Genomic DNA, 11,815 nt, shown 5'->3' on the forward strand with positions numbered 1-11,815 from the left:
GCCGAGGCATCGCGCAGCACCCTGGGCGTCCCGGAGCTCAGGACGGGGCAAAGTAATCCCGTTCGCACTAAACTCCAGGACAACCTGGAGCTGCAGGAGCCCGGCTTTGCCTCTCACCCCGGCTGTCTGGCCGGCCGGGACGTTATTCCCCAGAAAGACAGAAAGACCGAGGAGAGGCTGCTCAGAAGAAGCTGCGCCCGAACGACGATGTTAGAGGATACGGAAGGGGGGTGGTTTTTGTCCGCCGCCGTCCTCCCCTCGGAAGGGGGGTGCTTTTTGTCCGCTGCGTGCCTCCCTGCCTGTCTTTCACTTGTCTTAATCCTTTAGGAAGGCGACGCTAAGCTGACAGAGTTTTCCTGGAGAGGCGATGCTGCCGAGCCCTGCCCCGGGCAGAAGAAAGGCTTCGCCGCCGGGACCTGTCGGCCCCGGGGATGGGCGGCCCCTGGAGAGGCGATGCTGCCGAGCCCTGCCCCGGGCAGAAGAAAGGCTTCGCCGCCGGGACCTGTCGGCACCGGGGATGCGCGGCCCGGGGCAGGCTGCGGGAGAGCGTGAGGAGCTGCCTCCGCCTGCGCTTTTCTGAGAGAAAAAAGCGTGGTAAAAGCTGGATCCATCCCTGGAGCGCAGCCCCGCTGAGCAGGAGGTGGAATTATTCCGGAGTGGATACGGAGGGCTATAACCTTGCAGCGGAGTGTTGAAGCGACTTGCCCCCACTGGAAGAGGAACCCTCCGTGGCCACCGCTGGCGGGGCATCCCACGGGGAGGGCACTCAGGTCCTTCTCCTCTTCTTGCCCTTCTTTCTCCTTCCAGTGAACGACAGAAGAAAGAACTGGTACTCGGCTCTTGCCAGTGTTGGGAATACCGTGCCTTTTGCCTGGGATGATTTGCCCTGATGTGCCGCTTCGACAGGATGTACAAAGTGCAACTGGGACTCATCTGGCCAGTAAAGTTTGCAAAGTGATCAGCAAGGCCCGTGGGATGGAGGTAGCTGGGCAACCGCTGGCAGGGTCTGTCACACACCATCTGACAGCACAGACCTGCTGCTTTCCTGAAAACTAACTCCTAATGGTCAAACTCTGCTGGCTCCTGTTTTTACTTCTCCCCTGCTAATTTGCACTTTCAGGGAAAAAACCGCACACCCTCACCTGATGCAATGCAGTGTTTCTGTGTTGGTTTTGTATATAAGATTTGCTATGCAATTCCAAAAGTAAAAGAGGAGGAGAGACGGCCCTGCATCCCAGAGCAAACAGAGAATCAGAGGTGAAAGGTAGGAGCCAGCATTTCTCGTTTAAATAAAACTAAATAACCTGAGCTGCTTCTTACTGAAAACCTTTAAAACACACCTGCTGTATGTTTATTTTCTTTGTCTTGGAAGTGTAAACCAGTTTGAAACACAGCGAAGATTTGCTTTCTGATGCTGCCCAGAAACAGAGAACTGATGCATTTTGTAACAGGAGTGTACCGAGGAGGAAAGATGAAGTGTTTCATCAGTGAGACTTTTAGGAAACTAGAGAAAAAGCACCTTGTGTAGTACGCTTCAGTAAATGCGAAGGGCTAGTGCAATGGACGATGGAAACACTCGATCAATAGCCTATTTAAGTGGGAATATATGCAAGCATGGAAAAGTGATTGCTTTCCTGTCTCTGGGGTGTATTTGCAGAGGACAGCAGCAGAACACTTGCAGGTGAGCTGACTGCATTAGGCTGCTTCATGCTGGGGTGTTGCAGTGTGTTTCTGAAGGGATTGCTTAAAAAACCGGTCTGTAAGGTGGACTGTATTTGTGCATTTTCAATTCCTGCTCACAGAGCTTTCAGTGTTGTTCAGGATGATTCAAAGTGGTTGAAGTCCATCTGGGGGCGAAGGGACCGTAAGAAAGGACCTTTGGTCTGTTTGATGATGAGTAATTAATGGACGTCTGATGTCTCTGAGCTCTGCAAGGAAAGGAGCTGATGTCGTCATGAAAATCATGGTATAATTTTCCCTCAGGAGAAACAATGATTTGGAACGACACCACTATGGACGGGGAAGGGTTGCTGGTGGAAAGGGACTCTTCCTTTCGGATCCTCACGGGCTGCTTCCTCTCCCTGCTGATCCTCTCCACGCTGCTGGGAAACACCCTGGTCTGTGCAGCTGTCATTAGGTTTCGCCACCTCAGGTCCAAGGTGACCAACTTTTTTGTCATCTCCTTGGCCGTGTCAGATCTCTTAGTGGCAGTTTTGGTCATGCCTTGGAAAGCTGTGGCTGAGATTGCTGGTTTCTGGCCTTTTGGTTCATTTTGCAACATCTGGGTGGCCTTTGATATTATGTGCTCAACAGCCTCCATCTTAAATCTCTGTGTCATTAGTGTGGACAGATACTGGGCCATCTCCAGCCCGTTTAGATACGAGAGGAAAATGACCCCCAAGGCAGCCTTTATCATGATCAGTGTGGCGTGGACTTTGTCGGTGTTGATTTCCTTCATCCCTGTGCAGCTAAACTGGCACAAGGCTACAACCACAAGCTTTTTGGACCTAAATGCCAGCTTACAAGGTGTAAGCATGGACAACTGTGATTCTAGCCTAAACAGGATGTATGCCATCTCCTCTTCTCTCATTAGCTTCTATATACCCGTGGCCATCATGATAGTAACTTACACGAGGATATACCGGATTGCTCAGAAGCAAATACGACGCATCTCAGCTTTGGAGAGAGCAGCAGTGCATGCCAAGAATTGCCAGAACACGAGCGGCAACAGGAGCAGTATGGACTGCCAGCAACCAGAGAGCAACTTCAAAATGTCCTTCAAGAGGGAAACGAAGGTTTTAAAGACTTTGTCGGTGATCATGGGGGTGTTTGTGTGTTGCTGGTTGCCATTTTTCGTATTGAACTGCATGATTCCCTTCTGCGAGCCTACCCACCCATCCAAGGGGGCAGAAGCTTTCTGCATTAATTCCACCACCTTTGATGTTTTTATTTGGTTTGGATGGGCTAATTCTTCCCTCAACCCCATCATTTATGCCTTCAACGCTGATTTCCGCAAGGCATTTTCCACCCTGCTAGGATGCTACAGGCTCTGCCCTATGTCCGGCAATGCGATAGAAACTGTTAGTATTAACAATAATGGAGCAGTTGTTTTTTCGAGCCAACACGAGCCCAAAGGGTCCAGCCCCAAAGAGTCTAATCTGGTTTATCTGATTCCACATGCAATTATCTGTCCAGAAGAAGAACCTCTCAAAAAGGAAGAAGAGGGTGAACTATCTCAGACCTTGGAGAAAATGTCTCCAGCACTGTCGGGTATCTTGGATTATGAAGCTGATGTTTCTTTGGAAAAGATCAATCCCATTACACAAAATGGGCAGCATAAAACCTGAACAGTAAAGTTTACCCAGCAAGACCTAATAGTGTATATTGTAATAATTTTTTTTTTTTTTAAAAAGATATACAAGATTTTTTGGTAAGAAACTAACCTCTAGGGAGAAATACATGTTTACACCAAGCCCTGAATTAAATTCCTGGCATTCAAAGCAAATTTAACATTTTAAACAATAAATGGAAAAAGATACTGAAAATTGGTTAAAAAAAGAGATGTTAAACTGTACTGTTCATACTGAGGAAAACATACACGTTTAGATACAGTGCAGTGACAAAGAAAATCCTGCCTCTTCTCTACACAGAGGAACCAATTTCTAGCTAAAAATGAGGCAAAAGATAAATGTTAAGTATTTAAGGATTAATGTTTACTAGAAGTTAAAAGATTGCTGTGTCTTGTGATAGTGGGTGTTCACAGGTCCTAATTAAAGACTGAGGGATTGTAAAGGTAGGTAGATGCCTTCTTAAAATTATTTCTGACAAATAATTGAGCCTTATAACGAGAATGGTTATTTTTAAAGCTTTGGAAGGTAATAACGTTGATACTGGTTTTATTTATTTATTGTTTTAAATGGATATTTTTCATATGTTATAACAGATCTAGCTTTATTTATGTTATTTAAGATGTCTAAATAATGGGATATTTTTGGAGTGTCATAACTGCATTATGACCAGTCAACCAGTCAGCACTTTATTACAAGCTCTGATAGTCTGGAGAGCTGGTGAGGGAAATGAAGGAATGTTAAGAAGCTCAGCAAGAAATGAAGGAATCAACAAAACTGATGCTGTGTGGAGTTCATTTGCTTGTGGGCTTTTTTTTTTTTAAAGTGGGATTTCTTTCAAAAGGTAGGACCAGCGTTGACTGAGTTGTGAATTCTCTTCCCTTATATAAATAAAAGAAATTGCTGCTATTTATTTTTAAAAAGTTTCATGTTACAAAGACTTTGCTAGAATGTCAAGTTTGTGGATCTGTAAATACCTTAAATATGACTCCGACCTTAAGAAGAATCCAATTTAAGAAGAAAAGCTTCTTAGATAACAATTCTTAGTATATAATGTTTTGTATTTATGTAAGATAAACAGCTTTCTCAGACTTTTCTTATTTCAAGTCTTGGATATCTTTTCTGAACAAACACAGTTGGTTACAATGGTAGTAAACATGCCAAACCTCGTTAGCATCTGTATTATTGCAGTACCACCAGGGTCATGCTGTCTGTCTGCTGCTGTATCACGGTCAGGATTAAAAAGTGAGGTACCTAGTGCTTTACTTTGGGACCCAGGAGGACATTACATTTTAGTAATTACCGTGTCGATAGTCCATGCAATATGGAATAGTGCCTCATACCATTTTGGATTAAGACATTTCTAAAGACGGGTGGAACTGCAGCATCCCCCCCCCCTCCCAAGGTCCTGAGAGGTCCCCCAAAGGTGCCAATGTTTAATTAAAAAATCCTGCTGCTTTTCCATTGTCCTTCCCTGCTGCTTTCTCTTGGTAATGCCAAAAGCAATCAGTGAACGTTAGCAACAGGGCCACTGGTGTTATTTCAGACAGCTATTTGTTTTCTGAATGAGAGAAAATACCCTTTGGAGCAACTTTTTTCATAACTTATATTAAAAAAATGTGTTGTCAGAAAAAGAGAACTGAGAGGAAAGAACCCCTAAAATCTAATGAATTATATACATCCTGCATCAGGTCTGTGTATTTATGTATTGTGAATGTTTTCATAATTTTATTGGCTGTATGCTGCTTTCATACATATAATAAAATTATTTTGTGAACAGAAGGTCAAATAAAACAATCTACATTGCATTTATTAAATACATGCTGGGTTTTGGCAGTTGTATTGACTGTGTTAAAGGCAAGTACTGCTCCTCTTTTCCATTTGCCCTTATTTGGGATCACACCTGTGAGGCAGATGGGGATTTTTATTAGAAGCAGGAGAAAATCCTCTCTGCTGAGAGACCTCTGAGCCCTTGCTCTAACCTAGGATTTGAAAGGAGTAAACGCAGTTTGGAATCACCCACACTCTGCTTTAATGTGACTAGTTAAAATGAGTAAAGCTCGACCTACCGGTGACTTTTATTTCCATGATTTTTTTTTTGCCTTGCTATAACAGAGCAGTGAAATTGGTTTAGAGCATGGTTTTATTGTTGCTTTTTTTCCTTTATTCCCCCCCTTTCCCCCAAGCCGTGCAGCACTTTTTGAAGCCTGACAGAGCCCCGCTGCTAGCGTCTGTTTTTTGGAACACAACTAATGATTTCAGAAGTGAGGCAGCGGTGGGTGCAGCCGAGGTACAGCACTCTGCCTCTGTTTGTGGCAGCCCTCTACTTTGTTTTTGCCTCTGTCAGTAGATTCATTTTGAAATGACGGGAAAAAGCCAACAAATGTGGTCACTTAGGTGTCGAGCATGACCAGTGTGACCTATTCAGCAGCTGGGATCTGAGCTGGTGCCTGAGCTGCAGTGGCATCCCGCTGCCCCTCTGTCGGTGCTGACTTCCCCTGGCCAGTGAACGCAGCAGGTCTGCGGCAGGCAGGGAGTCGTGGCTGCCCCAGGCTCTCTTAGTTCCCTAGGTAAAAGTTCCTTTTGTGGTGCTGATGCCTTTTTTTTTTTTTTGTACCTCTGAGGAATTATTTTACTTCTTAAAAAGTACACAGGCCAAAGGTGAAGTTCTGTGGTTGCTTAGTCATGTACATCTGCCCTCAAGAGTTTTTATTCTCAAGCCTCTCAGCAGTTTGATATAATAGCAAAATATAAAGTGCAATTTAAGGAGATTGTGTAAAGCAAGATGCTGTTTTTGTACTAGTTTATAGCGGGATGATTTTTATTCTGAAACATGGTTGCTGTAGTGTAACCAGGAGTGGTCCCAGGACCTCTCTCCTTGCAGATGGACCGGAGTTTCAGAGGGGCTCTGTGGAGGTTGGTGAGATGCTGCCTGCTGTTCGGCTGGGTGCTTCCCTTCGGTGTGTCAGGCTCCCCGCTAAAGGCAGGGCAGTGGAGACACTTTGATGAGCGTATTTTATTTTATCTCTCGTAGTATTTAAACTAATTTTTGCTTCTGACTCCTTTCCCTTACATACACTTCATAATATGACAAATTCACCTCGATCCTTATTTACTGACATACTCCATTTTTACCCCTTCCTTTTCCAGCCTTCCCATGCGGGTTTCTCTACCTGTCCTCCCTGCCTTTCCTCCCATTGCTGCCAGAGCTGTTCTGTTACCCTGTTTGGCTTCATGGCCCCCCCTAATCCTTTGCTTGGGAGAAAGTCCAAATAACACTGCTGCCCCCCGCCCCAGCACAGCCATGAGTCCCTTCCCACAGTCTGCTCCCACAAAGCCTCTCTTACCTGTGGCAGAGCCTGGAGACCAGTGTCAGGGCTGACTAGAAGGGACAGCAGCATGTACCTGCTGACTGCTGCTCTATTTACGCGTTGAATTAATTGCTCAGAAGCTGTATTACCTGTTCTGCACCTGCTCTCCGCTTGCTTGAAACCAGTGGTGTGCTGGGACGACTGGTCACGCCAATGGCAGAGGGCACCCCAGGGGCTGGAGGCAAGCCAGGCCCCCGCAGGGAGTTAGCTGGTGAGGTTTGGCCAAATTAACCCTGCGAGTGACATGTGAGGAGTGCTGTCTGCGCCGTGCGAGCAGGCAGCAGCCTCTCCGCTGCTCTGGAGGATGAGAGCAGCAGTAGCTCCTCTGCAGTAACATCGTGTTTGATGTAGCACCCACTTGGGTGAAACTCTCCCTCAGGAACGTTCTTCTCGCTGTGTGTTGCAGTAGAGGCAGGGGTGCCGGGAGGGACACCAGGATGTCACTGCTCCCACCAGGCTGGCCGCTGTGTCAACCTCATGGGGCATCAGGTGCTTTTCTGGCTCCCGCGCCCTCCACAAGCCGTGTTTTCTGCTGCAGAGCGACCCTTGCTGAATGCCTTCCCAATGCGCCTGCAAATAACCTGCGTAACCTTTTTTCGTCATCGCTGCCTTGTGACTGAAGGTATTTTTCTATTTGTCGATGGAAGAGGTTAATAATTCACCTGATGTCCTTGATGAAGGAGATGTTTGCAACGAGTGAACCGTAATCACTAGATTAAATCTGAATACATCTCTCCCTTCCCTTGACAAGCATTTTATGCTGATTTGGGTTTTTAACTTAACAAAAAGATAGAGGATGGAAGATGTACAGTTTCAATAACACAGTCATTGGGAGCCAGTCCTGGATTTTTTCAAATCAATGGTTTTCAGAAGCGCCCGAATCCATTTGAAATCTCAAAAACCTGCTTTGATTATCATCTTGAGAGACAGATTATTCCAGTGAATGTTTTGGTTCTTTGGTATAATGATAGTAGAATATGTTCCTAGTGATACCACTTAACGTGGTCGTATGACATTCCTTAAAGAATAAGGAAAACAATAGTATCTGTTCCTTGACTTCTAAAAGATGGAAATGCATAATGGAAAATGTTCTTGCACTGTTCTGTAACCATGGATGTGGGCTGAACTGAGCCTGGGCTCCAACCACGAGCCTGAGATCAGGTTGGTGTTGATCCCCACTTTGCAAGTGGGCCTGAGCTGTCCAGCTGCCTCCTTGAGCCCCATGGATGGCTGCTGGATGCATGTGGTGGAGCTCCTTCCCCAGCTCAGATCTCAAAGTCACGGATGCTCCTGTGAACACCAGCCTGCCCAGCTGGATCTGTAGAGCCCCTGCTGCCCTCCCCAGCCAGGCACAGCTCTTGCCAAAGCACCGCTGCAAGAGTGTTTCTACAAATGTAGTTTTGAGGCTGAATGTGCAAACTGAGCGGCTATTTTTGTGCAGGTTGTCTTTACAGTCATGGCCAGAGCCAAATGGCCATTTTTTGCCATTCCTGTTTTTATTCTATTTCTAGGAAAAACCTCCTGGCAATGATACAGGAGAAAGCTGCTGGCTCGGCTCTGCTCTGCCGCTGGCCATTGCTTTCCTCTTTTCATTGCATTTGCCTTTCGGTCCCACCAGGCTGTTCTTCCTCCCCCTTTCCAGGAGGGATGATCCTGTCGGGTCTGTGGTGAAGGAGTTCCCACAGCTCCCATACGGGCAGCGGTGATGGACGGTGCTGGCAGGGTGGTACTACCAGTCATGGGGAGCAGCAGCAACTCCAGGTTGCTCACCGAAATAACGTTTGGCATCGATAGCGTAGCGTTAGTCTCTGTCCCTCTGGATGGGGTTGGTTTCACCCAGGAAAGCAAAGTGGGAATCAAAAGGATACCCTGGGTCTTATTCAACATCACCCCGTGGACCTGGTGAGGTGGATGATTTGGTGTGAAAGAGGCTTAAAAGAGCAAAGAGCAAATATCCAAGGGCCTCAGGGCTGGCCGCAGAGGAGCAGTGCTGGGGATGGTAGCACCGGGGAAACTCTGTGCCTCAGCCTCTCTGCCGTGGTCCTGGGCAGCCAGAGGAGACGGAGGAAGAGCTCAGGTCCGGCCCTGTCCGGACCAGACCCAAGGACCAAACTGCCTCTTGGGCCCTGCATCACCGCGGGGCCGGTGCCATGGGGAATGCGGCTTTGGCTGCCCCGACGCCGGCTGATCTTCATCCAGCCTGAGAGCGCTCCATGCTGCTGTGAGATGCTTGGCTGAGGGGCAGGTCTGGCTTTGGGCTGTGATTTGACTCAAAAAGAAATGAAATCTGTAAAACTGTCTGTGGTAGGGGATTTGTACAGCTAACTTGCTCTGTCCTTTTCTCCAGATAACTCATACATTTATTTTTCTGGAATTTCATGTATTTGTTATGTCATTTGACTCAAATCATTTGGATTTTTTCCTGTTTAGTTCCCACTCAACAGAACTAAAACTGTTTGTGGAATATTGCAAATAACAAAAACCCCAAAAACAAACAAAAAAACCCAACCCAAAACAACAGCAGCAACAACAACAAAAAAAACCGAAAGAAAGGATAGATAATTGTTGCTTGAATATATCATCAAAGAATGTTTTGACATTTTCAAAATTAATTTCTTTATTTTTAAATTACTTAATTGTTCAGTTTGCAGTGTTAGATTTCGAAAACTCAGGTCAGATTTCCGGTTTGAAAATACTGACAGAGAAGTTAAATATTAAAAATAAACTTAAGTAGTTTAATATGACTTGCATGAAACAATTTGAGTGCTCAAAACTTCTTCCTGCTCCCATCCCTCAATTTTTGTGCCCAAGAGTGTGCCCAAGAGACGAAACGTTCAGAAAACTGCAAAAACAAACACTTTGAAATTGCTCAGTAAAAGATGTTTTCAATTAAAAAAACCCCTCAATGATGCAGCAATGTATTTTTTCACTCTCCAGTTCTCTAAGGCTTTTGTAACTATTTCCATGCTGATTTTGAAGTACTAAATTTTGTCACCCAGTTTAGTTCTCTTTGCTTTTCTGTGGTTGTGTCAGGCTTCGACACCGATTTGTGTTCTCAGCTGCCCAGACTCTGCTCCAGCAGCTCCTCCAGCCTGCTGATGCCTGATGAAACCCTGGATCCCACCGGGTCTGTTGGGATGTGGGACAGTGAAAGGAGCCCCCCGGAAATGGCTGCTTTTGAACAATGGAAAATTATTTTTGAGCAAAAAATACCCTTTGAGTTGGTATCTATTTTGTAGATCCTACAATGAATCAACTTTCCTATTTTCCCTTATTTATTTGCAAATGGTTTGAATTAGTGTTCTCAAAAGCAAGACTTGTGGCTTAAAGAACACCAGTGTTTTCTAAGACAGAAAGATTTTAACGTTACAGTAGGTAACATTTCAGAAACATATTAGTTAGATATCATCACAAACCTTATAAAGTAGAACATTTGCAATGCATTTTGTTCATGGATCACATTCTTCAGAAGGAAGAACGATTTCTGTTGAGAACAGTTTAATGCAGAAACCTCCGGTCATATTTCTTTTTTGCATGAGAGGATAAAAGATAGCGATCGGTAGCTTTGTGTAGCACTAGTAAAAGCATTTCCTAGCAAACAGTGTAAGCAGTCACAGTCAGACAGTTAGTAATTCCGCTTGTGCTATTTAGTCCCCCTCATTGTACAATATTGATGATATTTTAAAAAATAAATTAAACAAGAATGTGAACGTAACTTCCATCATAACAAGCCTGCTCTTTTGCTGGGAGTCTCAACAGACCATGCAAGGATGGAGTTCTGGCCAGGACTTAGAGGGACTTTCACCCCTCTAAGTGGCATTTTCATACCCAGGCTACAGGACATGAGTTCCCACCCTGTTTCTGTCTTGCTGCCTTTTGGCAGGACAAAATTCCTTCTTCCCCCTTCCCTGTCTTTTATGCATGATCTCTCCCTTCTGACTCTTTTTGCTTTATTTACTGGGATAAAATAAACTGTAGGAAAGTGATTGGAACTGATACAGCAGGTTTTTATTGTAACAGCAGTCCTGGTGTAAGCCGTGGTCTAAGCTTGACTCTGATGCTTTTCACACCCTCTGTGCACACACATGTGCATGGGTGCAGTGTCCTTGGCGTCTCATCTATCAGGACCTCCCCACTCACACCCCTGGGGTGCACATTGTGAGGTGGGACGGGGAGAGCCCTGGCCAGCGTATTGATTGAGATGGTCTCAAGAAAAGGCTAAAAACCCGATGAGCTTTTACCCTTTTAGCTGTGAGAGTATATATATCCCCTGAAATAATGCTCCTCAGGTACTGCCAAGCATCTGCCCTTCTCAGCTCGAAAGCCATTTTCAGTGATTGATTTTATTTTGCAGTATTTACTCAGCTCTAGTGCGCAAACACACACATCTCCTACATGTAATTTCAGGAAAGGCCCAGCTGCATGATAAAAGCAAATAGAATATCAAGTATAGTTATCAAACCTGACACCCGGGAAAAAACCCCATCAGCGACGGGCTGGATTCCCACCCCCTTGATGTGGATGTAAAGCAGGGCAACTGCATTGAAACTGTGCTGACCTGACATGGTATGAGCACGGGGCTGGACTGGGGTGTCCCCCAGTGACAGTGCTGCGGTCCGGTCTGCAGAACGCATCATTTCCACTCCAAAAACAACACAATCAAACAAACACTTTACACGCCACGGGCTGCAATCAGTGGAGCGTTCAATATTTCAGTCACTTTCTTTTTCAAAATGTCTGGTGATTCCTCTCCACCTCCATTTGCTGGCTGTGCTCAAAATTAAATGTAGGAAAGAGTCACCAGTAAAAGCCTCTAGGGTTTGTAGTGCAGCCGAACGGTTGCAGAGAGGGCTGCATGGGGTGGGATGGATGAGGAGAAAATCCACTTTTCCTTAAAATGCAAGGGCTTCCGTGCTATTTTATTTTGTTTTACTACCTTCCTTTGCTCACACCTGACAGAAAACCATTCCTGAACTCTTCTATATAATATTTTATATATATGCTTTATATAATATTTTAAAACCATTAGCACCTATAGATAACAAAGGCACCAACTCGCTCGTTAAGATCTGCCCTAGCGGTGGTAGGAATGTCGTG

At 45.4% G+C, this 11,815-nt stretch overlaps 1 protein-coding gene across 1 annotated transcript; it reads left to right on the forward strand.

The window, feature by feature from the left end:
* The first annotated feature begins 1,775 nt into the window (after positions 1-1,775).
* DRD1 (dopamine receptor D1) lies at positions 1,776-4,012 on the forward strand. Its single transcript, XM_010136616.1, has one exon. The coding sequence runs from the start codon at positions 1,992-1,994 to the stop codon at positions 3,345-3,347; it is 1,356 nt and encodes a 451-aa protein (XP_010134918.1). The 5' UTR covers positions 1,776-1,991; the 3' UTR covers positions 3,348-4,012.
* Positions 4,013-11,815: the final 7,803 nt, after the last annotated feature.

The sequence above is a fragment of the Buceros rhinoceros genome, unplaced genomic scaffold (genome assembly GCF_000710305.1).
Source record: "Buceros rhinoceros silvestris isolate BGI_N320 unplaced genomic scaffold, ASM71030v1 scaffold435, whole genome shotgun sequence".
Taxonomy (NCBI): domain Eukaryota; kingdom Metazoa; phylum Chordata; class Aves; order Bucerotiformes; family Bucerotidae; genus Buceros; species Buceros rhinoceros.